A 27,794-nucleotide genomic window follows, 5' to 3' on the forward strand; every position below is an offset into this window, starting at 1 on the left:
AAATATAACTAAATTAAAGTTTAAATTATTAACTAAATAATACTTTTTTAAATCTAAATACAAAGTAACTTACCTGTAAAATAAAACCTAAGCTAGCTACAATATGACTAATAGTTATATTGTAGCTAGCCTAAGGCTAGATTACGAGTTATGCGTTAAGGTAAAAAAGCAGCGTTAAGAGGTCCTAACGCAGTTAAGAGGTCCTAACGCTGCTTTTTTACGCCCGCTGCTATTACGAGTCTTGCAGGTTTAGGGGCACCGCACACTTTTTTGGCCTTACCGCAAAACGACTTACGTAAACTTTGTAAAGTCTTTTTTTCTATGGGACTTCCATAGCACTGATATTACGAGTCTGTCCTGGGAGGCCAAAAAGTGAGCGGTACACCCTACCCCGTCAAGAGTCAGTAGTTAAGAGTTTTATGGTACAACGCCGTAGCATAAAACTCATAAATAAAGTGCTAAAAAGTACACTAACACCCATAAACTACCTATTAACCCCTAAACCGAGGCCCTTCCGCATAGCAAACACTATAATAAAAAATGTAACCCCTAATCAGCCGCTCCGGACATCGCCGCAACTATAATAAACATATTAACCCCTAAACCGCCGAACTCCCGCCTCGCAAACACTAGTTCAATATTATTAACCCCTAATCTGCCGTCCCTAACATCGCCGCCACCTACCTACATTTATTAACCCCTAATCTGCCACCCCCAAAGTAGCTGCCACTATACTAAATGTATTAACCCCTAAACCTAAGTCTAACCCTAACACCCCCTAACTTAAATATAATTACAATAAATCTAAATAAAAATCAATATTATTACCTAAATAATTCCTATTTAAAACTAAATACTTACCTATAAAATAAACTCTAAGCTAGCTACAATATAACTAATAGTTACATTGTAGCTAGATTAGGGTTTATTTTTATTTTACAGGAAAGTTTGTATTTATTTTAACTAGGTAGAATAGTTATTAAATAGTTATTAACTATTTAATAACTACCTAGCTAAAATAAATACAAAAGTACCTGTAAAATAAAACCTAACCTAAGTTACAATAACACCTAACACTACACTATAATTAAATAAATTAAATAAATTAACAACAATTAAATAAATTAAATTAGCTAAAGTACAACCCCCCCACGAAATTACAGAAAATAATAAACAAATTACAAGATATTTAAACTAATTACACCTAATCTAATAGCCCTATCAAAATAAAAAAGACCCCCCAAACTAAAAAAAAAAAACCTAGCATAAACTAAACTATCAATAGCCCTTAAAAGGGCTTTTTGCGGGGCATTGCCCCAAAGTAATCAGCTCTTTTACCTGTAAAAGAAAATACAAACAACCCCCCCAACAGTAAAACCCACCACCCACACAACCAACCCCCCAAATAAAATACTATCTAAAAAAACCTAAGCTCCCCATTGCCCTGAAAAGGGCATTTGGATGGGCAGTGCTCTTAAAAGAGCAGTTAGCTCTTTTGCGCCCCAAACCCTAATCTAAAAAATAAAACCCACCCAATACACCCTTAAAAAAACCTAACACTAACCCTCTGAAGATCGATTTACTGTTCTGAAGACCGGACATCCATCCTCAAGAAAGCGGCAGAAGTCTTCATCCAAGCCGGGCCGAAGTCCTCAACGAAGCCGGGAGAAGTCTTCATCCAAGCCGGGCGAAGTGGTCCTCCAGATGGGCAGAAGTCTTCATCCAGACGGCATCTTCTATCTTCATCCATCCGACGCGGAGCGGGTCCATCTTCAAGACATCCGACGCGGCGCATCCTCTTCAAACGAAGTCTTCTTACTGAATGACGGTTCCTTTAAGTGATGTCATCCAAGATGGTGTCCCTTAGATTCCGATTGGCTGATAGAATTCGGGCTCTCCCCGTTGATTCCTATGGGGAAATCGTGCACGAGCACGTACGACCAGCTCACCGCTGACTTAAGCAGCGCTGGTATTGGAGTGCGGTAAGGAGCAAAATTTTGCTCTACGGTCACTTCTTGCCTTTTAACGCTGGGTTTGTAAAAACCTGTAATACCAGCGCTGTAGGTAAGTGAGCGGTGAGAGAAAACTGCTCGTTAGCACCGCATAGCCTCTAATGAAAAACTCGTAATCTGGCCGTTAGTTTTTATTTTAATTTCACAGGTAAGTTATTTATTTTAACTAGGTAGACTATTTAGTAAACAGTTATTAACTATTTACTAACTACCTAGTTAAAATAAATACAAACCTGTGAAATAAAAATAAAACCTAAGCACTAAAACCTACCATTACAAAATAAAAAACCTACCATTACAAAAAATAAAAAACACTAAAATGACAAAAAATTAAAAAACTACCATTACAAAAAATTATCGAAATTAGCCAAAACAATAACATTTATTCCTATGCTAATACCTATTTTTTTTAAAAAAAAAAACAAAAAAAACAAAACACCCCAAAATAAAAAAATCCCTAATCTATAATAAACTACCAATGGCCCTTAAAAGGGCATTTTGTATGACATTGCCCTAAAGTTAACAGCTATTTTGCTAAAAAAGAAAAACACAAAGACCCACTAACATTACAACCCCAAACCCACAAAATAAAAATAAAGTTAAGACTAATCTACCCATTGCCCTGGATATTGCATTTGTAGGGGCATTGCCCTTAAAAGGGCATTCAGCTCTTTTACTGCCCTTAAAAGGGCATTCAGCTATTTTAAGGGTGCCCATCCTAATCTATAAAAAAAAAACACCCCAAAACAAAAAAAACTAAATAACAAACGAATTATCAAAAATAATAAAAATTATTCCTTTTTTAATACCCATTTAAAAAAAAAAAAAACACCCCAAAATAAAGAAAAACTAATCTATAATAAACTACCAATAGCCCTTAAAAGGGCCTAATGTAGGGCATTTCCCCAAGTTAAACAGCTCTTTTGCTCACAAATAAATACAAAGACCCACTAACATTACAAACCCCCACCCCCCCAAACCCACAAAATAAATGATAAATAATCTAGAAAAACTAATCTACCTATTGCCCTGAAAAGGGCATTTGTATGGGCATTGCTCTGAAAAGGGTATTCAGCTGTTTTACTGCCCTTAAAAGGACATTCAGCTCTTTTGAGAGTGCCCACCCTAATCTAAAAAAAAAACTCACCCCAAAAAACCTTAAAAAAAACCCTAACACTAACCCCTCTTTAGGTACTCACAGTTGTTGAAATCCGGCTTGAACGATCTTCATCCCGGCGGCTCCATCTTCATCCATTGCGGGACCGGCATCTTCTTCATCCCTGCAGAGGCGATGCATGGAGGTCCAGGCCGAAGTCTGGGAGGAGGTCCAGGCGGAGGTCCATCGATCCAACGTGGCGGTCCTCTTCATGCGATCGTCTGCCGCACACTGAGGATTGAAAAGCAAGGTACCCCTTTTATACTGGGGGTACTATTGCATTCCTATTGGCTGAAAAATTTGAATCAGCCAATAAGAATTAGGGCTGCTAAAATCCTATTGGCTGTTCAAATCAGCCAATAGGATTTAAGCAGCTCTCATTCTTATAGCTGATTCAAATGCCTATACAAATGCCCTTTTCAGGGCAATGGGTAGATTAGGTTTAACTTTATTTTTATTTTATGCATTTGGCGGGTGGGGGTTTGTAATGTTAGTGGGTCTTTGTGTTTTTCTTTTTTAGCTAAAGAGCTGTTAACTTTAGGGCAGTTTATTAAAGGGTAGTTTATTATAGATTAGGGATTTTTTTATTGGGGGGGGGGTTAAAAAAGGGGTAATAGAATAGGAATAATTTTTATTGTTTTGGATAATTTCATTTGTTATTTTTTGTGATGGTAGTTTTTTTTGTTTGTAATTTTAGTGTTTTTTATTTTTTGTAATGGTAGGTTTTTTTTTATTTTGTAATGTTAGGTTTTAGTGTAAGGCAGCTTAGGTTTTATTTCACAGGTAAGTTTGTATTTATTTTAACTAGGTAGTTAGTAAATAGTAACTATTTACTAACTAGTCTACCTAGTTAAAATAAATACAAACTTACCTGTGAAATAAAAATAAAACCTAAGCTAGCTACAATATAACTATTAGTTATATTGTAGCTAGCTTAGGTTTTATTTCACAGGTAAGTTACTTTGTATTTAGATTTAAATAGGTATTATTTAGTTAATAATTTAAACTTTAATTTAGGTCTATTTAAATTATGTTAAAGTTAGGGGGTGTTAGGTTTGGGGTTTAATATAGTTTAATTTAGGTTGTTGCGATGTGGGGGCTGGCGGTTTGGGGGTTAATAGGTTTAGTTAGTGTGTCATAGATGTCGGGGAACAGCGGTTTAGGGGTTAATAGGTTTAGTTAGTGTTAGCGATGTTTGGGAATGGCGCTTTAAGGGTTAATATGTTTAAGTAGAGTTGGCGATGTGGGGGGGTGGGGTTTAGGGGTAAATAGTTTTAGTTAGTGTCGGGGAAAGGCGGTTTAGGGGTTAATACTTTATTTAATGATTTATTTAGTGTTTGCGATGTTTGGGAACTGCGGTTTAGGGGTTAATAGGTTTAGGTAGTGTTGGCGATCTGGGGGGTGCGGTTTAGGGGTTAATAGGTTTACTTCGTGTCAGGGAACTGCAGTTTCGGGGTTAATAACTTTATTTCGTTATTTAGTTAGTGTCAGCGATGTGGGGGCGGCGGTTTAGGGGTTAGTAGGTTTAGGTAGTGTTTGTTATGTGGGGGGACGGCGATTTAGGGGTTAATAGCTTTATTTGGTGGTGGTGGCGGTGGTTTAACATAATTTTGTTTCGGCAATCGCCGGAACATTAGTTAGAAATAACGATTAGGTCCATAATAAAGATTCAATCCAACATTAATAATAATTCGGTAACGGTTTCGAATGCATCCGAATTTCAAAATTCAGAACGACACAAATAAATTCCAAAACTGAATTACCAACACAAACCGAATTATTACGAATGTCTCTAACCAAATTTTTTTACAGCACAAATCGAAATGAAACTAAGCAAACCAAATTTTTCGATCGTGCACAAGTCTAGTGTCTAAATCTAGATTACTATCTTTATCATTTCAGGGTAGTAATTTATTTGGTTCTCAATTGGATTCTATTATCTCCACTATCACCGGGGGAAAGGGAGTTTCTTTCATGTAAGTGGCAAGAGTCCTTGAGCTAGTGACGTATGGGATATACATTCCTACCAGGAGGGGGCAAAGTTTCCCAAACCTCAAAATGCCTATAAATACACCTCCCACCTCACTCATACCTTAGTTTTACAAACTTTGCCTCTTATGGAGGTGGTGAAGCAAGTTTTGCTTGATTTTTCTTCTGTGATAGGCTCATATTGAAGCCCAGTTCCTCTCAAAGTACAGTGTTTGTCTGAGGGATGTGAAGGGAGTATTGCCTGATGACACCATGTTTTCACCTATGGGAAATCTATTCTAAGGCTCTCTGTAAATCGGTCGCAGGGATTCATCTGCTGCCTCTCTTTACAGATCGACATTATACTCCTCTACCATTACCTCTGCTGATATGTTTCAGTACTGGTTTGGCTGTCTGCTATATGTGGATGGGTGTCTTACACGGTAAGTATATACTTTTATTATATAAGACACTCTCAGCTATAGATTGGGCACTTTTTAATTAAAGTTGTTATATATTGTTTGTATACATGCCTTGAGTCAGTAATTCAGTGATCTTTTTTAGCAACTTTATTTGTGGCTAAATATTTGTCAAGGTTGGTAGAGTCCGTGAAACATACAGGGTTTTTTTTGGAGCTAGCAACTTATTTATAAATTAGGATGCTAAGTATTATGATAGCCTCATGGAATGTTGATAATCACATTATATGCAGCTATAATAGAATTATCCATTAGGCTTTATTTTGGTTCATTTTTTTCTATATACAATCAAAATTCTTACCTGCTTTGCTTTTTAGAGTGATAGGTGTATTAGAAATCGTCTTCAGCTTTGCATGTCGCGCATGTGATAATGCTATTTATGTCATAGGGTGACATGTCATTATTGTGTGCCATTTTTTTGGCACCAAAAATGTTTCCCGCCAAAATTGCCATTATTAGCTCCACCCCAGCTCATTCAGTGTTCTCAGTAAACACTTAGAGAGCTTTCATGCAGCATTTTATCAATCAGTTTTCTTTTTTATAATTTTTTTCGCTCTGTTTCCCATTCTCTCAAGCCTGTTTCTATATATATATATAACATAATTTATGTAAGAACTTACCTGATAAATTCATTTCTTTCATTTTAGCAAGAGTCCATGAGCTAGTGACGTATGGGATATACATTCCTACCAGGAGGGGCAAAGTTTCCCAAACCTTAAAATGCCTATAAATACACCCCTCACCACACCCACAATTCAGTTTAACGAATAGCCAAGAAGTGGGGTGATAAAAAAAAAAAGGAGCGAAAGCATAAAAAAAATAAGGAATTGGAATAATTGTGCTTTATACAAAAAATCATAACCACCACAAAAAAGGGTGGGCCTCATGGACTCTTGCTAATATGAAAGAAATTAATTTATCAGGTAAGTTCTTACATAAATTATGTTTTCTTTCATGTAATCAGCAAGAGTCCATGAGCTAGTGATGTATGGGATAATAAATACCCAAGATGTGGAACTTCCACGCAAGAGTCACTAGAGAGGGAGGGATAAAATAAAGACAGCCAATTCCGCTGAAAAATTAATCCACTACCCAAATGAAAAAAGTTTCAATTTTTATAATGGAAAAAACTGAAAATATAAGCAGAAGAATCAAACTGAAACAGCTGCCTGAAGTACCATTCTACCAAAACTGCTTCTAAAGAAGAGAAAACATCAAAATGGTAGAACATAGTAAAAGTATGCAAAGAAGACCAAGTCATTGCTTTGCAAATCTGATCAACAGAAGTTTCATTCTTAAAAAGCCCAGGAAGTAGAAACTTACCTAGTAGAATGAGCCATAATCCTCCGAGGCGGGAATCCACCAGACTCCAAATAAGCATGATGAATCAAAAGTTTAAGCAAGATGCCAAATAAATGGCAGAAGCCTTTTTACCTTCCTAACACCAGAAAAGATAACAAATAGACTAGAAGACTATCTGAAATCTGAATAGCTTCAACATAAGATTTCAAAACTCTTACCATATCCAAAGAATGTAAGAATCTTACCAAAGAAGTCTTAGTAAAAGACAATAATTCCTCCCTAATGTTGATAGAAATCACAACTTTAGGTAAAAATTTAAATGAGGATAGCAAAAACCACCTTATCCTGATGAAAAAAATCAGAAAAAGGAGACTCACAAGAAAGAACAGATAATTAAAAATTGTTCTAGCTGAAGAGATGTCTAAAAAGAACAATACTTTCCATAAAAGTAAATAATGTCTAGAGAAAACATATGCTCAAATAGAAGAGCCTGTAAAGCCTTTAGAACCAAATTAAATCTCCAAGGAGGAGAAATTGGCTTAATGACAGGTTTGATAAGAACCAAAGCCTGAACAAAATAATGATTAACAGGAAGGAATACTGCCTTACCCTGATGAAAAATCAGAAAAGGAGATCCACAAGAAAGAGCAGAAAACTCAGAAACTCTTCGAGCAGAAGAGATAACCAAAAGGAACAATACTTTCCAAGAAAGTAATTTTAATGTCCAGAGAATGCAAAGGTTCAAACGGAGGAGCCTGTAAAGCCCTCAGTACCAAATTGAGACTCCAAGGAGGAGATATTGACTTAATGACAGGCTTGATACAAACCAAAGCCTGCACAAAACAATGAATATCAGAATGAATAGCGGTCTTTCTGTGAAAAAGAAAAGAAAGAGTAGAGATTTGTCCTTTCAAATAACTTGCAGACAAAACCAACCTGAAAAAAATTGTAAAATTCTAGGAATTCTAAAAGAATGCCTAAAGAATTTATGAGAAGAACACCAAGAAATGAAAGTCTTCCAAACTCGATAATAAATATTTCTAGAGACAGATTTACAAACCTGTAACATAGTATTAATCACTGAGTCAGAGAAACCTCTATGACTAAGAATCAAACGTTCAATCTCCATATCTTCAAATTAAATGATTTGAGATCCTGATGGAAAAATGGGCCTTGAGATAAAAGGACTGGTCTTAACGGAAATGTCCAAGGTTGGCAACTGGCCATCCGAATGAGATCCGCATACCAAAACCTGTGAGGCCATGCTGGAACCACCAGCAGTACAAACAAACGCTCCATTAGAATTTTGAAGAACTAGAGGCGGAAGATATAGACAGAATGATAATTCCAAGGAAGTGTCAAAGCATACGCTACTTCCGCCTGAGGATCCCTGGACCTGAAATAGGCCCCTGGGAAATTCCTTGTTAAGACGAGAGGCCAACAGATCTATTTCTGGAAGCCCTCACATCTGAAAAATTGAAAAACATATCTGGGTAAAGACCATTCTCCTGGATGTAAAGCTTGATTAACAGAGATAATCCGCTTCCCAAACGTCTATACCTGGGAAAAGGACCCCAGAATTTAGATAGGAGCTGGATTTAGCCCAAGCAAATATCCGAGATACTTTGTCACAGTCTAAAGACTGATAGTCACACCCTGATGATTGACATACACCACAGATGTGATAATGTCTGAAAAAAACAATAAACGTCTCTTCTTCAAAAGAAACCAACTGAAGAACTCTGGGAATGCACGGAGTTCCAAAATATCAAATGGTAATCTCGCCTCCTGAGATTTCCAAACCCCTTGTGCTGACAGAGAACCTCAGACAACCTCCCAACCTAAAAGACTCGCATCTATAGAGATCATGGTCCAGGTTGAAAGAATCGAAGAGACCTGTAGAACTAAATGATGGTGCTCTTAACCACCGAATCAAAGATAGATAAACATAGAATTCGAAGATTTAAAAAGTGAAATCCTAGAATCCCTGCACCATTATGCAGCATAAAAAACTGGAAAGGTTTTCTATTAAAATGAGCAAAGGAAAATGAATCCAATGCTGCAGCCATAAGACCTAAATGTCCATGCATATATAGCAACTGAAGGAAATAATAGAGACTGAAGGTACCAACAGACGGAACCCAATAAGAAAAAAATCACTTATCTGTTAGAGACAAAGACAGTGACACAATCTATCTGGAAACCTAAAAAAGGTGACCCTTGTGTGAGGAATCAATAGCTTTTGATAAAAAAGATCCTCTAACCATGTCTTGAAAAAACAAAATTAAATCATATGAGATTCCGTAGTCTCAGAAAAATGAAAATAATCTGAATGAAAACAGAAATGAAGATATGCATCTATTGTATCTAATGAAAACAAATAATGCTATCACTGACCAAAAAAAGTCAGAATAGACCATATAAATACCAATCTAAAAGATGGTATATTTATATAATAAAAAGATTTTCTATCTTTGGAACAATGAATAGTTGAATAAAACCCCAAAACCCAGATCCTAAAAATGGAACTGGAATAAATACCCCAGAAGATTCCAGATCTGAGCAGCGCTTGATCCTCAACAGGTGATCAACCGCACTTCAACATTACCCAAAATATATGGGACTGAAAACACCTTAAGGAAAGTGTTAGCCTTACTGGAATAGCTGGAATATAATAGAGAGAAAAAGACTTCTCACAGACGGTTTTACTTCAAATTTTATTTGTACCCAAAATCTAAGAATTTTGGACCGAATAGAACCAAAAAAACTTCTAAAAAAAAAACAAACATGTTACTTGGGTAAGAATTTAGAATTTTGTTCTTTAGTAAGAACAACCAAACTAAAATAAGCTTAAAGTTTTAGTCTGAGAACTTAATCTTGAAGCCCAGAGTAACAGTTAAGAATTGAATCCAATATGAATCAAATAATTGATTATCTTGGAAAAAAAGAAATAAGGATTTTATAGAAATCACAAAATTTCTTCTAGCTAAAAACAACTAAAGACATAGATTAAACCTCATTTGTGAAAATATTCAATAAAAATGAAGAAACAAATAAAATTATTAGCATGTTAATCCAGTTAAGGGACCAGAACACACCGGACTTGCATAACAAAAATGCAAGACAACAAGACAAATGCAACAGCACCCAGTCTGAACTTCAAATGAGCAGTAGACTTTGTCCCTTAACAATGCTAAATAATACATAATCTGATACTTGATCTTTAAAGTAAACAGAAAAAATGGAGCAAAAGCAACATCATCCAAATAAATTACAGGTCCAAGAAAAGTACCTGAAAATAAATTTTTTTCCTTAAATAGGATACAACCATTTAAAAAGAAAATAAATACTATTTTGCTATAGAAACAATAGCATAATTTAGCAGGAATAGAGATAGCCCCATTAAATTGGAGAACCCTCAAAATTGAATTTAACTGCCGGTAAAGAATATCATTTAAAACCTTTGAAGAAAATTGTCAGCCTATTCCATTCCCTAGTATGAAGGAATGGAAAAAAACCTCTGAAGACACAGAAGATAAAATAAGCGGAAATAAAATGTTAGCTAGTTTTGAAAAAGAACTAGTTACCTCAATATCCAAAATAATCAACACCTTTTCAACAAAAAACAAATGTACTCTAATAAAAAATAAAAAAGTAGATTTGTTAGTGTCAATATCTGATGAAGAAAAGTTCTGAAAGAGAAAAAACATCATCAGAGAAGGATAATTCAGTATGTTGTTGGTCATTTGAAACTTCATAAGAAAGAAGTTTGAAAAAGACCTAAAAAATTTTTAATAGAAGGCGCAAAGTCAGACAAAGCCTTAACCTAGAATCAGAAAAATATTCTTATAAATTTTCTAAGTATATCTTGTACATAAGATGTAAAAAGAAAAGCAATAAATAAAGCATAAATACTAATGGATTCTGCATGTAAAAGTTTATCATGATAACTTATTACAAACCATAGCTAAAGATAAAGATTCATAACATTTAAAATAAATGAACTTAGCTTTGGTAGGACTTCTTAGTCAACAGGAATCCCTCAGTATGTTCTGATCCAGGAATAATTTATGGAAAATCTTGCAATATGTAATAGAAAAAAAACAACACATGAAGCAAAATTATCAAATTCCTTAAATGACAGTTTCAGGAATGGGGAAAAATGCAAAACAAACAAGCCTCTAGCAACCAGAAGCAACAAAAAAGTGAGACTTAAATAATGTGAAAAAAAGTGGCGCCAAGTATGGCGCCCACATTTTTTGGCGCCAAGTATGGCGCCCACATTTTTTGGCGCCAAAAATGACGCCCACATTTTTTGGCGCCAAGTATGACGCCCACACTTTTTGGCGCAAAAAACGTCTGTAACACACATGCGTAAAAAAATGACGCAACCACGTGTAAACTTCCGGCGTCAACTATGGCGCCGGAAATGACAAAATTTTGCGCCAAAAAAGTTTGCGCCAAGAATGACGCAAAAAAATGAAGCATTTTCTGCCCCCGCGAGCCTAACAGCCCGCAAGGAAAAAAGTCAATTAGAAAATTTCTTTAAGGTAATAAAAAATATTTTATTCATATGCATTTTCCCGAATAATGAAACTGACAGCCTGAAAGAAGGAATACTGATTATTCTGAATCATGGCAAATATAAGTTTAAAGACATATATTTAGAACTTTACGTATAAAGTGCCCAACCATAGCTTAGAGTGTCACAAAAAATAAGACTTACTTACCCCAGGACACTCATCTACATATAGCAGATAGCCAAACCAGTACTGAAACGAGAATCAGTAGAGGTAATGGTATATAAGAGTATATCGTCGATCTGAAAAGGGAGGTAAGAGATTAATCTCTACGACCGATAACAGAGAACCTATGAAATAGATCCCGTAGAAGGAGACCATTGACTTCAAATAGGCAATACTCTCTTCACATCCCTCTGACATTCACTGCACTCTGAGAGGAAAACCGGGCTCCAGCCTGCTGCGAAGCGCATATCAATGTAGAATCTAGCACAAACTTACTTCACCACCTCCATGGGAGGCAAAGTTTGTAAAACTGAATTGTGGGTGTGGTGAGGGGTGTATTTATAGGCATTTTGAGGTTTGGGAAACTTTGCCCCTCCTGGTAGGAATGTATATCCCATACGTCACTAGCTCATGGACTCTTGCTAATTACATGAAAGATATATATATATAATATATAGGAGCATGGATATAAATTTGCAGAAATAATTTGTTTTTGTTTTTTCTAATTTAGTTTTTTTGCAATTATGTCTCAAATTGAAGCTAAGTATGCATGTTGTAATTGAGCTGATCTAAATTATTCAGCTCTATTATATGGCTCTTGTTTAACAAATTGTTGAATATATCTATGAGTACAAATACACACACTGTTATTCTATCTCAGTTTAAATGTACATAGCATTACTGCAGAAATGTAATATTTTATTGCTACAGCTATAGAGAAGGCAATGACTGCTTAGTGAATTAAGTTCTGACCTTCAGCATACTGACATATCCTCTACTACTGGGGTCTCCTCTGATTCAGAGGATGCCATGTAAGAGACTGATATAGACTTCTTAAAGGAAACTTTTTTTACTTTGGGTAATGAGGAGTATAAATCTCCCGATGATAAAGCTAGTATTTGTCTAAATTCTGTATTTAATTACTCCTGAAGTATTTCCTATTCCTGACGCTATCTCTAATGTGATTGCTAAAGAATGGTCTAAGCCTGGTACCTATTTTAACCCTTCTTCTAGGTTTAAGAAATTGTATCCTTTACCTGTAGCCAAGGATCCTTTAGATAGGAAGCTTGAATCTTATCCAAGAAGGGCCTATTTACATTCTGCCTATATTCTTAGACCTTTTATATCTATGGCTGATGTTGCTGCTTCTACTTTTTGGTTGGACAGTTTAGCACAGCAGTTGTCTTCGGATTCTGAATTATCTGACATTGTTTTGCTTCAACATGCAAATCATTTTATTTGTGATGCTATATTTGATGTTAGGAAGATCAATGTCAAATCCATGTATTTAGCCATTCTAACTAGAAGAGCTTTATGGCTTAAATCTTAGAATGCTGACATGGTGTATATAACTAGATTATTATCTCTCTCTTTTCAAGGTAAAAATATTTTTGGTTAACAATTGGATTCTATTATCTCCACTGTTACTGGGGGTAAGGGAGTTTTTCTGTCCCAAGGCAAGAAATCTAAGGGTAAATTTAAAGCTCCCAATCAATCATTTTCGTTCCTTTCATCAGATGGTGGATTAGGGGTTCATATACTTTATTAGGTTTATTGCGATGTGGGTTAATGGCAGATTAGGGGTTCATATACTTTATTAGTAATTGTGGTGGGGGATTGCGGTTCACAGGTAGATAGATATTGCGCATGCGTTAGGTGTTAGATATTGTGCATGCATTAGGTGTTAGTTAATATTTTCAGGCAGTTACGGGAGTTACAGTGCTCACATACTCAGTACAAGGCTTGCTGTGCCTGCCTATGTGTGGCGAGGTGAAAATGGAGCAAAATGTCTCAATTTTCGCCTCGTAAGTCCTTGCGCTGAAAATGTGATACCGATTTGCGAGACACGGTTGTATGTTAGCTTATGGGAGTAAAAATTCTGGCCGACGGGTAAAATATACCTGCCACATTTATATGCAGTGCTGTATATGTGATACCAAAACTGTGGAAAAACCGGCGTCGCCGGCTTTTGCGGGCGATGCCGTATATGTAATCTTGCCCTCTGTGTTTAGTCAAGAATGAGTTTAGCCTTCACTACAATATTTTTATTTCCATATTAGATGATAAGCCTTGGATGACATTGCCCCCTATATTTCTAATATTTTAGGGCTTCAAGTTTATCTTTAATTGCCCCTTTTGGCATTTCTAGTTGTGTAATAGAGATTCACTGCGGTCCCCCATAGTCACTTACATATGTTTCTTAATTTATACTGTGTTCACCTATCTCCTCCTGGAACTGTGGTCTGGCCAGGCAAGTGATTTTTTTTTTTATCAGATACGCTGTTAGCAATTCAAATGTCTTACTTTCTGCACCAATATGTATATAACTTATGCTGCTAGTAACCAGTGCATTCTTCTTTTAGCACTGTCTTAATGCTTACTATTTGATATACTGCTAGCATTTTGTATGTTTCATTTCCTGTATTGATACGCACATTACTCATGCTGTCAGTAATTAGTGTATTTCCCTAGCACTTTTTTATATATTGCCATAATTTAATGTGTCTTGCATTTGACTTATTGTATCAACATAATTTATATATACCTATTGCTTGTATTGATACCTTCAAATTTTTGAATTGTTAAAATATTGCTCAAACAAGAGATCCTGCAATAATAATAAATGGTGATAGGTGAGCCCCACATTGTTTGATCTCACTGACAGATAGATATATTTATATTCTGTGTGTCTTTTATAGACTTTCACTGATTGTTCGTCATTTTAATTTGGAAATAAATATTTTGTATATATGATTTTATAGCGCTGTGATTTTAAAATGCTTTGTGTTTTTTTTTTATATATCTCCTCATGCTATACACAAAAAGATAAGGTAAACTCTATAGCTTATATTATATTGTATACTTTAACAAGTGTAGTATAGTGTTAATTCTTCCGTTTACTTAATGCTGTAGTATTTCATGACCCAAGAGGGGCCTGGTAACTGACAATTATTAGACCTGATACTATTTATATCTTGAGGGTTGAAGAGTGGCCATATTATGCTATGTGGTCCAAGGGAGGCCACTTTCTGTCAATAGGAGATTTTTATTTTTCCATTGCGGTACTCACTAATTAACAGGGGTTATTTGTAAATATTCTAAAAAAAAGATAAATATATTATATTCAGTTACATGTATTTTGAATTGATGGGCTATAAGTTTTGGAAGTATAACTACTTGTAATCTTGTATTTAAATGTATATGTCTAGAAATCAGATTGCTTTATTGCTTGAATGACAATCTTAAAACCTGAATAAACACTTGTTATGTAAAATAAATAAATAAATCCACTTGACTTTAAAAAAAATAAAAAATAAAAATTGTGGCTAATTATTGTTAATACCTTAGATACCCGAGAAGGTGGCAAGAAATGGATGACTGTATTGAAATCCTCTCTGGCATATACGGGGTTAACGGAACTTTGCTCTCCCTCACAGCTATGTTGTCTGTGAAATTCCTGCGTCGACAGCACCACAGCTGCAATATTTTGGCAGCCTTGATATTGTTGTCAGACTGACATTGCCAACAAGAGCAGGTCTTGGCATAGCATTAAGGAAATATAGCATTTCTTTTCCAGAGCTGTGAAAACATTATAAAAATGTGTATGGCGAACACCTGTGGACAAATACTTAGGCACAATCTGTAATAAAAACCTACAAGAAAAGAGTAGGTTAGTAAAAATGCACGTTTGCAGAAACTGAAAACTCCTCCCGTTTATTAAAAAAAAAAAAAAAAACGAATTTTCTTTCATGTAATTAGCAAGAGTCCATGAGCTAGTGACGTATGGGATATACATTCCTACCAGGAGGGGCAAAGTTTCCCAAACCTTAAAATGCCTATAAATACACCCCTCACCACACCCACAAATCAGTTTTACAAACTTTGCCTCCTATGGAGGTGGTGAAGTAAGTTTGTGCTAGATTCTACGTTGATATGCGCTCCACAGCAGGTTGGAGCCCGGTTTTCCTCTCAGCGTGCAGTGAATGTCAGAGGGATGTGAGGAGAGTATTGCCTATTTGAATGCAATGATCTCCTTCTACTGGGTCTATTTCATAGGTTCTCTGTTATCGGTCGTAGAGATTCATCTCTTACCTCCCTTTTCAGATCGACGATATACTCTTATATATATACCATTACCTCTGCTGATTTTCGTTTCAGTACTGGTTTGGCTTTCTACAACATGTAGATGAGTGTCCTGGGGTAAGTAAGCTTATTTTCTGTGACACTCTAAGCTATGGTTAGGCACTTTTTTATAAAGTTCTAAATATATGTATTCAAACATTTATTTGCCTTGACTCAGGATGTTCAACATTCCTTATTTTCAGACAGTCAGTTTCATATTTGGGATAATGCATTTGAATCAATCATTTTTTCTTACCTTAAAAAATTTGACTTTTTCCCTGTGGGCTGTTAGGCTCGCGGGGGCTGAAAATGCTTCATTTTATTGCGTCATTCTTGGCGCAGACTTTTTTGGCGCAAAATTTTTTTTCTGTTTCCGGCGTCATACGTGTCGCCGGAAGTTGCGTCATTTTTTGACGTTTTTTTGCGTCAAAAGTGTCGGCGTTCATGATGTGGCGTCATTTTTGGCGCCAAAAGCATTTAGGCGCCAAATAATGTGGGCGTCTTATTTGGCGCTAAAAAATATGGGCGTCATTTTTGTCTCCACATTATTTAAGTCTCATTATTTATTGCTTCTGGTTGCTAGAAGCTTGTTCACTGGCATTTTTTTCCCATTCCTGAAACTGTCATTTAAGGAATTTGATCAATTTTGCTTTATATGTTGTTTTTTTCTATTACATATTGCAAGATGTTCCACGTTGCAACTGAGTCAGAAGATACTTCAGGAAAATCGCTGCCCGGTGCTGGAGCTACCAAGCTAAGTGTATCTGCTATAACTTTTGGTATCTGTTTCTCCAGCTGTTGTTTGTATTGCATGTCATGACAAACTTATTAATGCAGATAAAATTTCCTTTAGTACTGTTACATTACCTGTTGCTGTTCCGTCAACATCTAATTTTCAGAGTGTTCCTGATAACATAAGAGATTTTATTTTTAAATCCATTAAGAAGGCTATGTCTGTTATTTCTCCTTCTAGTATACATAAAAGTCTTTTAAAACTTCTCTTTTTTCAGATGAATTTTTAAATGAACATCATCATTCTGATACTGATAATGGTTCTTCTGGTTCAGAGGTTTCTGTCTCAGAGGTTGATGCTGATAAATCTTCGTATTTGTTCAAGATGGAATTTATTCGTTCTTTACTTAAAGAAGTATTAATTGCATTAGAAATAGAGGATTCTGGTCCTCTTGATACTAAATCTAAACGTTTAAATAAGGTTTTTAAATCTCCTGTAGTTATTCCAGAAGTGTTTTCTCTCCCTGATGCTATTTCTGAAGTAATTTCCAGGGAATGGAATAATTTGGGTAATTCATTTACTCCTTCTAAAACGTTTTAAGCAATTATATCCTGTGCCATCTGACAGATTAGAGTTTTTGGGACAAAATCCCTAAGGTTAATGGGGCTGTCTCTACTCCTGCTATATTTTTAGCGGATGTTGCTGCAGCTTCAACTTTTTGGTTAGAAGCTTTAGCGCAACAAGTAACAGATCATAATTTTATAGCATTATTATTATTCTATAACATGCTAATAATTTTATTTGTGATACCATCTTTTGATATCATTAGAGTTGATGTCAGGTATATGTCTCTAGCTATTTTAGCTAGAAGAGCTTTATGGCTTAAAACTTGGAATGCTGATATGTCTTCTAAGTCTACTTTGCTATCCCTTTCTTTCCAGGGTAATAAATTATTCGGTTCTCAGTTGGATTCTATTATCTCAACTGTTACTGGAGGGAAGGGAACTTTTTTACCAAAGGATAAAAAATCTAAGGTAAATTTAGGTCTAATAATCGTTTTCGTTCCTTTCCTCACAACAAGGAACAAAAGCCTGATCCTTCATCCTCAGGAGCGGTATCAGTTTGGAAACCATTTCCAGTTTGGAATATATCCAAGCCTTATAGAAATCCAAAGCCAGCTCCTAAGTACCCATGAAGGTGCGGCCCTCATTCCAGCTCAGCTGGTATGGGGCAGATTACGTTTTCTTCAAAGAAATTTGGATCAATTCCGTTCACAATCTCTGGTTTCAGAACATTGTTTCAGAAAGGTACAGAATTGGCTTCAAGTTAAGGCCTCCTGCAAAGAGATTTTCTTCTTTCCCGTGTCCCAGTAAACCCAGCAAAGGCTCAGCATTTCTGAAATGTGTTTCAGATCTAGAGTTGGCTGGAGTAATTATGCCAGTTCCAGTTCTGGAACAGGGGCTGGGGTTTTATTCTATCTCTTCATTGTACCAAAGAAGGTCAATTCCTTCAGACCAGTTCCGGATCTATCAATATTGAATCGTTATGTAAGGATACCAACATTCAAGATGGTAACTGTAGGACTATCCTGCCTTTTGTTTAGCAAGGGCATTATATGTCTACAATAGATTTACAGGATGCATATCTGCATATTCCGATTCATCCAGATCACTTTTAGTTTCTGAGATTCTCTTTTTAGACAAGCATTACCAGTTTTGTGGCTCTACCGTTTGGCCTAGCATCAGCTCCAAGAAAAAATCAGAGAACAGGGTTTTGGTATTTCCTTATTTTGGACGATATCTTGGTACTTGCTCAGTCTTCACATTTTCGCAGAATCTCATACGAATCGACTTGTGTTGTTTCTTCAAGATCATGGTTGGAGGATCAATTTACCAAAAAATTCATTGATTCCTCAGACAAGGGTAACCTTTTTAGGTTTCCAGATAGATTCAGTGTCTATGACTCTGTCCTTGTCAGACAAGAGAAGTTTAGCATTGATATCAGCTTGTCAAAACCTTTAGTCACAATCATTCCCTTTGGTAGACTTATGCATGGAAATTTTAGGTCTTAGGACTGCCGCATCGGATGCGATCTCCTTTGCTCGTTTTCACATGCGACCTCTTCAGCTCTGTATGCTGAACCAATGGTGCAGGGATTACACAAAGATATCTCAATTAATATCTTTAAACCGATTATACGACACTCTCTGACGTGGTGGACAAATCACCATTGTTTAGTTCAGGGGGCTTCTTTGTTCTTCCGACCTGGACTATAATCTCAACAGATGCAAGTCTTACAGGTTGGGGAGCTGTGTGGGGGTCTCTGACGGCACAAGGGGTTTGGGAATCTCAGGAGGTGAGATTACCGATCAATATTTTTGAACTCCGTGCAATTTTCAGAGCTCTTCAGTCTTGGCCTATTCTGAAGAGAGAGTTGTTCATTTGTTTTGGCATACATCAATCATCAAGGAGGGACTCACAGTCCTCTGGCTATGAAAGAAGTATCTCGAATTTTGGTTTGGGCGGAATCCAGCTCCTGTCTAATCTCTGCGGTTCATATCCCAGGTATAGACAATTGGGAAGCGGATTATCTCAGTCGCCAAACGTTGCATCCGGGCGAATGGTCTCTTCACCCAGAGGTATTTCTTCAGATTGTTCAAATGTGGGAACTCCCAGAAATAGATCTGATGGCTTCTCATCTAAACAAGAAACTTCCCTGGTATCTGTCCAGATCCCGGGATCCTCGGGCGGAGGCAGTGGATGCATTATCACTTCCTTGGAAGTATCATCCTGCCTATATCTTTCCGCCTCTAGTTCTTCTTCCAAGAGTATTCTCCAAGATTCTAAAGGAATGCTCGTTTGTCCTGCTGGTAGCTCCAGCATGGCCTCACAGGTTTTGGTATGCGGATCTTGTCCGGATGGCCTCTTGCCAGCTGTGGACTCTTCCGTTAAGACCAGACTTTCTGTCGCAAGGTCCTTTCTTCCATCAGGATCTCAAATCCTTAAATTTTAAGGTATGGAGTTTGAACGCTTGATTCTTGGTCAAAGAGGTTTCTCTGACTCTGTGATTAATACTATGTGACAGGCTCGTAAATCTGTATCTAGAGAGATATATTATAGAGTCTGGAAGACTTATATTTCTTAGTGTCTTTCTCATCATTTTTCTTGGCATTCTTTTTGAATACCGAGAATTTTACAGTTTCTTCAGGATGGTTTAGATAAAGGTTTGTCCGCAAGTTCCTTGAATGGACAAATCTCTGCTCTTTCTGTTCTTTTTCACAGAAAGATTGCTAATCTTCCTGATATTCATGGTTTTGTACAAGCTTTGGTTAGTATAAAACCTGTCATTAAGTCATTTTCTCCTCCTTGGAGTTTGAATTTGGTTCTGGGGGCTCTTCAAGCTCCTCCTTTTGAACCCATGTATTCTTTGGTCATTAAATTACTTTCTTGGAAAGTTTTGTTTCTTTTGGCCATCTCTTCTGCCAGAAGAGTCTCTGAATTATCTGCTCTTTCTTGTGAGTCTCCTTTTCTGATTTTTCATCAGGATAAGGCGGTGCTGCAAACTTCTTTTGAATTTTTTACCTAAGGTTGTGAATTCTAACAACATTAGTAGAGAAATTGTGGTTCTTTCATTATGTCCTAATCCTATGAATTCTAAGGAGAAATCATTGCATTTTTTGGATGCTGTTAGAGCTTTGTATTATTATGTTGAAGCTACTAAGTCTTTCCGAAAGACTTCTAGTCTATTTGTCATCTTTTCCGGTTCTAGAAAAGGCCAGAAAGCTTCTGCCATTTCTTTGGCATCTTGGTTGAAATCTTTATTTCATCATGCCTATGTCGAGTCGGGTAAAACTCCGCCTCGAAGGATTACAGCTCATTCTACTAGGTCAGTTTCTACTTCCTGGGCGTTTAGGAATGAAGCTTCGGTTGATCAGATTTGCAAAGCAGCAACTTGGTCCTCTTTGCATACTTTTACTAAATTCTACCATTTTTGATGTGTTTTCTTCTTCTGAAGCAGTTTTTGGTAGAAAAGTACTTCAGGCAGTGGTTTCAGTTTGAATCTTCTGCTTATGTTTTCATTAAACTTTATTTTGGGTGTGGATTATTTTCAGCAGGAATTGGCTGTCTTTATTTTATCCCTCCCTCTCTAGTGACTCTTGCGTGGAAAGATCCACATCTTGGGTAGTCATTATCCCATACGTCACTAGCTCATGGACTCTTGCTAATTACATGAAAGAAAACATAATTTATGTAAGAACTTACCTGATAAATTCATTTCTTTCATATTAGCAAGAGTCCATGAGGCCCACCCTTTTTTTTGTGGTGGTTATGATTTTTTTGTATAAAGCACAATTATTCCAATTCCTTATTTTTTATGCTTTCGCACTTTTTTCTTATCACCCCACTTCTTGGCTATTCGTTAAACTGATTTGTGGGTGTGGTGAGGGGTGTATTTATAGGCATTTTAAGGTTTGGGAAACTTTGCCCCTCCTGGTAGGAATGTATATCCCATACGTCACTAGCTCATGGACTCTTGCTAATATGAAAGAAATGAATTTATCAGGTAAGTTCTTACATAAATTATGTTATTTAACTGGCACACGCAGGTGAAGAGGGGCCAGTGTGCTATATGTCCCAAACTGGCTAAAAGCTTGCGGAGACTTGTTCCTCTTCTTTTTTTTCTTTTCAAGTAAAAGCTGGGATGATTCAGGCAATTAGAGTCTGAATCTCATGAGCTATGAAGCGTAATGTAATGTGTGCACCCGAGGTAGTGATGTTCAGCCAGCGAGGGCAGCCAATGTCCCCACAGTGCTCTAAAGGGCTGCATGGTGCCTTTAATACCCACAACAAAACTGTTTAGACCCACTGTCTGTCTGAAAATGTAATGATTAAAGGGACAGTCTACACCTTAGTCATCTTAAAGTCTTACCTTAGATTTAACTGCAAATAACCTCCTGCACCCTTTCTATAGCATGCAGCAGTAACAGTAAAACAAGTTATTTTAAAATGAATATTGTTTCTGGCCACTTTGAAATGGCTGCCAAGCTGTGCCCACTGATGACATCACGATCTGGGCTGCATGCATCTATCGCTCTGCTGAATAGCATTGACAGTCTGTTTGATCTAACTAGTGAGCCTTTTGTGATTGAATGCCATATGCAGCCCAGATCGTGATGTCATCAGTGGGCTGAGCTTGGCAGCCATTTCAATGTGGTCAGATACAATATTCATTTTAAAATAACTTTTTACCATTCCTGCTGCATGATAAAGAAAAGGTGCAGGAGGCTATTTGCAGCTTAATATAAGGTAAGACTTCAAGATGACCAAGGTGTAGACTGTCCCTTTTAAAGTAAATATGAATTTCAGGTGTTTTATTGCATTATATAGATTGTTTTGCAGTTGTAAAAATGGTATATGGTGCATAACAGAAGCTGGGGTGGTAGGAGGAGCTACTTATCTACAGCTGATTTAGAGTGTGAGAAAATACCTCAATGAGTTGGGATTATACTTTAGCAAAAACTTTGGGAAAAATAAACATGGAGACAATCATTAATTTTGATTTTGATCTCTATTCTCTATGCAACAACCTAGGAGTTTTTAAATCTTTAAAGGGACACAACCCCCTTTTTTATGTTTCAGATAGAGCATACCATTTTAAACAAATTTACAATTTACTTCTGATATCAAATTAGCTTCATTCTTTTGGTATCTTTTGCTGAATTCAAAACCTGGAGCTAGCTGGACACATCAGTTGAGCCAATAACAAGAGGCATATATGTGCAGCCACCAATCAGTAGTTACCTCCCAGTAATGCATTGCTGCTCCTGAACCTACAAAGGGACTGTTACTTTTAACAAAGGATACTAAGAGAACAAAACAAATTAGATAATAGAAATAAATTGGAAAGTTGATTAAAATTGCATACTCTATTTGAATGATGAAATAAAAAAATAAATTGAGTTTCATGTCCCTTTAACTTCTGACATATTGTAGCATGACTCCATTGCACTAAATACATTTCTTATCAGGATTACTAAATTCTAATGTTTATTTCTGTATTTTGTATTTTTGCCAGGCTGAACTGTTCAGAATATTTCCCTCTTTTCATATCAGTGCTTTGGGTTGCTGGGATATTTTTCCATCAAGGTAAGAACATTTTTAAAGGGATATAAAACAGTTTGTTTCATTGTTGTAATAAAAAAAGCACTAAGCAGTGGGTTATACTTATACATTAATATGCATTTTGTATCATTTTAAAAGGAGTTTACCTTTTTTTTAATAACATTTGTGCAGGGTCCATTACTTCCTGTCACAGCCCCACAAGGCGTCTGTTGTCTGTACAGGAAGGTATATCTATCTTGATGTCATGTAACTGGAGCTGGCTTAGTGTGTCTGCTCTCTTACCTCCCTGAGGGCAGTGGCTACACTGATTATTTCTCAGTGCTAACTGTTGCACTTATCGTTAATGCGGGGGAGATATTGCAATATCGATCCCGCGTTAACTTGTGTAAAGAGTTAGGGTTAAATATAAAGTTGCACCAAACACAACATAAATAGGTGTTACACTCATACATATACTATCTAATAAAAATGATTATATAAAAAAATATTTATAATAGTTAAAAGGTATATGTCTAAATGTGTATGTGTGTGTGTATGTATGTATATATACAGTATATATATATATATATATATATATATATATATACCTCCCAACATTTCAAATTTCAAAAGAGGGACAGCTCCCCCCCGCAGGAAAAATGTGATATGTTGTGGGTAGGAGCAGGGATGGGGCTTAAAAAAATCATAAGACCAAAGTAATATAAATAAAATTCTAAAGTCATATCTTTTTTTTTTTTCAAAACAGTTTTTATTGAGGTTATACAATACATAGACAGCAGTAAGGTTGCAATGTAATCAGTGACATAAGCATATGTCTGAGTAGTACAATCTGATTTATACACAATGTCACCAATACACAAATTATACATTAAAACTAAAACAGAACAACTTAGAGTACAAACATCATCCTTAACAGATAGTTAACCTATGTACTCTCAATCAAACCTCTTTATATATATATATATTTGGGTGCAGTGGTGGATGGTGCCTTTTGAAGATGGGGGAGCACTAGCCCCACCCCTCAGATGACTCCGCCCATTTTAATGTGTGTGTATATATGCATACATACATACACACACACACACACTCTGCCAGTTACCTTAACACATCCTTATGTACAAGGTGACGGCAGTGTGTTATGTGTATTACTGTGTGTTGTTAAAGTCTGCGTGTGAGGTATATACATAACTAACCTGTGTATATTGAAAGACAAGAGCACCACATAAACCCTGCAGTTACTATATATATATATATATATATATATATATATATATATATATATATATATATATAAAAAGAACACTTTGTAAGTAAGTAGCGCACACATAGACTTTAGCAATATAATTTCAAAAGGTACCTGTATACCACTCACTGTCCGGTAACACGCTGGGGAGCAATTGGCTCAGAGTGTATGGAGATCTGCAGCTGTGGAGACTGAGCCGGTCTGTAGTCAGCGTCTGAGTAAATAGAATATGTTCCAATGGATTGTCCCCACTTGTAGCGCAAAAAATCTCTCTCCAAAGAAAAGTAAAACTTCCTTTATTGTAGTATCAAAAGTAAAAACATGACAGCCTACACACGACTGTAATAAAGCACTTAATGTAAAAACACAGTGTCAGTGATCTGAACCACATGCAGACATGTTTCATGCAGTTGCGCACTTGATCACTGCTTGCAGTGATCAAGTGCGCAACTGCACGAAACATGTCTGCATGTGGTTCAGATCACTGACACTGTGTTTTTACATTAAGTGCTTTATTACAGTCGTGTGTAGGCTGTCATGTTTTTACTTTTGATACTACAATAAAGGAAGTTTTACTTTTCTTTGGAGAGAGATTTTTTGCGCTACAAGTGGGGACAATCCATTGGAACATATATATATATATATATACTGGGTACAAGAGTCCTGTCACTGGGGCAGTATGAGGACATATATATATATATTTATACATATACCTGTATATATATCCCTGAGGTGGGTGATAGTGTAATGCTGTCTACCTGTTTCATGTATGAGAACTAAGCCTCCGCAGAGTGGGAGTAGGAGGGGGGGTTGAAATCAGGTATATAAGGGATGCCTGTATGACGCAGTGCCTCCACCTATAGGGGACACCCTAGAATAATAGGGTGTGGGGTCCTATAAGATTTTAGTACAAAAAGAAAACAAGTAATAACCACACAAGAAATCTTCAAATAAAATGTTGCTTTGATTATTATAAAGTGTTTAACCAATAACATACAGTGCAACAAATACAAATAATAATATTAATCACAATATCTTCTTATGACATCAGTATACCTTTTTTTTAACTCAGAAGTCCTTCATGAGCTCATGAAATAATAACATAACTGTTGTTGTAAAATACTTTGAGGTGGTGCTGTACAATGCAATTTCATATACTAAATAGAATTTAGTTGAGGTAATTATCCCTTGCTGCTTGTGAACGAAGCTAGAGAACGCTGCTTGTGATCGATGCAGTGCTCAAGAAAACTTCTCCTCAGAAATACTGAATAACATAAGTCTCTACCTTATTACTGAATTTCAGCAATCCACTTGCCTTATACTGCAAAGTCAGTCACTCTTTTACTACACACAGCTGCAGAAATCTCACAGTTATGCCCTTGTCAGGGTTTTACCATTCTGTACCTTTAACTTCTAATTACCATACTGCTATTTAAGGCTCCACCTAGTGTTGAACGTTGCTTGGTAATTTGTTCAGTCACTCACTGTTCCTGAACGCTACACACCCAGCTATTCCCTCCTGTCTAAGTTGGGATTTCCTTCTACTGATACTAATTTCCAGTTTCTCAAGACTTGTGGAATTGCAGCACCTCACCTCTGATCCTGTCTCTCACGCTGCTGCTTGCATCCTGTACACTCGCATGCTGTTCCGTTGGCGTGTGACGTCACGCCCGACTTGTCTCTGTTGAAACCGCAGCTGCCACACACACTCACTGAATCTCAGCACACGCTGTCTGCGTTGCCTCTTCGGTAATACCGCTCTGCTCCACGCTGAGGATACTAATTGGGAAGCCGGTTTGTATATTCTACCATCAGGATTTACCGGTCTGTATTACCTATGTACAAATAAGGATATCTTGCCTCTCATGTCATTTGTTTCTGCTTTGCCTCAAGTAATCAAGTTTACCTGCCATACCAAGCTATTAACCAGCTTATTTCATGTACTAACTTTGTTATCATTTCTTCCGTTTGTGGTTCATTACATTTACTTGCATAGTGACTTCTGCAAATCTAACATTATGCTTCAAGGTACTGCTCCCTCTAGCATTAACCACTGATGTACTTTATGTGCTTAAACTGACTTTAACTCAGCAACTACTTATTACTGCAAATCTTATATCCGGCTGTAAATGACCAATGAACCTACCTTGCACAACTATAACTAAAGAGTGTGTGTGCAAGCTATGTAAATATTTTATATGTCCGTGATGCGAGTCTGCAACTATTTTGGAAAGTGATTAGTTTTTGAATCTCTCTAAACTTTGGAATTGGAGTTATCCTACATTACATACTATATTGTGGTTTTGCTCATTCCATTTCTCTTGTATACCATCTTCACACTGTATCCTACAGTAGTGACCCTCAGTTCTATGAGCATAACAGGGTTAGATCTTAGTGAACCCGAGGTAAGGTGTGAGACTGAGTGGTCCTGCATAAAAACAAGGGTACTAGTTCATACGTAAACATAACAGCCCTTATGTAATGTAGCTTTATAAATCCAGTCAGTGTATTTGTGCAAACTGTTCAGGCAGAATAACTTATAGGATATTCTCTGGGTTATCTCTTTAATATACATCACACTCAGTTACTTCCTTATGTAATGCAGCTGTGCAATCCATTTAGTGTATTTATGCAAACTGTTTAGGCAGAATAACTTCTAGAATATTCTCTGGGTTATCTCTTTAATATACAACAACTCTGCAGCACATCACACTCAGTTACTTCCTTATGTAATGCAGCTGTGCAATCCATTTAGTGTATTTATGCAACTGTTTAGGCAGAATAACTACTAGAATATTCTCTGGGTTATCTCTTTAATATGCAACAACTCTGCAGCACATCACACTCAGTTACTTCCTTATGTAATGCAGCTGTGCAATCCATTTAGTGTATTTATGCAACTGTTTAGGCAGAATAACTTCTAGAATATTCTCTGGGTTATCTCTTTAATATACAACAACTCTGCAGCACATCAGATATGACTAGTATATCTTTTCTCTTGCATTTAGTTAACATGAAGTTATGGAGATCTTAAAACAGCAGATAATGGCTGACACTCACTGTACAAATAAAAGGTTCCAACTTCTGTCTGCAACAGCCACATGTAGCAATGTCTGAACTGTCTCTGGAATCCATGCATTAGTCTGAATAACTTCTTTCAGCTTGGAAACAGCAACTTTCTTTCCCCATCTCCAAGTCTGTGCAAAGCTCCACAATTCTCTTAACACCTAAGAAATCTCCTCAGCACTAACAACTCCTCCCCCTTCCCAGATGGCATTTCTCTTCCTCAATACAACTATTACAGCAGCCATCTTGGGAAAGGGCAAGGTCCTTACATACTCCCCCCCCCAAAAAAAAAAACTTGCTGTCCCCAGCAAGGGGTACAAGAACAACACATCAATACATTTTCTTTAGCAAGTCTACTAACAAAATCACATATTCATCATGAGTCAAATTATGGTTAGGGTATACATCTTCCAAAACACATCGTACAGCAGATGTTAGAGCAGGCAACAAGGGTTCAACATTATAACCAGGGTTTCCTAGTGTATCATATGTTAATTTCTTTGGGGGATGTCTCTTTCTTGCTGGTCTTTTCTCTCTATAGGGAGTTCTACTATCATAATGTATAGGGTTTGGAGATTCCCTATCTGGTATAGGACTATTAGAGAAGGATGGCATATCAGGTTCAGAGGTTGGGGCAACAGAGGAGGCATGCTCATCATTATAGGTCTCTCTTTGCAATGGAGATCTAATTTCAGGGTCCGATTGAATTGATGAGTCTTCATGTGGGATACTATATTCATTATAAATTGACATGCTTGGGCCTTGGTCCTCATGATATGTAACATCATGCTGGAATTGAGGTATAGGCAACAAATGATTCCGATGCCATGTCTTCACAACACCATT

General features: G+C 36.6%; 1 protein-coding gene across 1 annotated transcript in view; it reads left to right on the forward strand.

The window, feature by feature from the left end:
* LOC128664841 (leukotriene C4 synthase-like) overlaps positions 1-27,794 on the forward strand; it is a 152,627-nt gene that overhangs the window by 37,476 nt on the left and 87,357 nt on the right. The window contains exon 3 of the mRNA XM_053719643.1: positions 22,593-22,663. Within this exon, the coding sequence (XP_053575618.1) occupies positions 22,593-22,663 (71 nt within the window). The remainder of the gene's footprint in view (positions 1-22,592; positions 22,664-27,794) is intronic.

Source organism: Bombina bombina, chromosome 6 (genome assembly GCF_027579735.1).
Source record: "Bombina bombina isolate aBomBom1 chromosome 6, aBomBom1.pri, whole genome shotgun sequence".
Classification (NCBI taxonomy): Eukaryota; Metazoa; Chordata; class Amphibia; order Anura; family Bombinatoridae; genus Bombina; species Bombina bombina.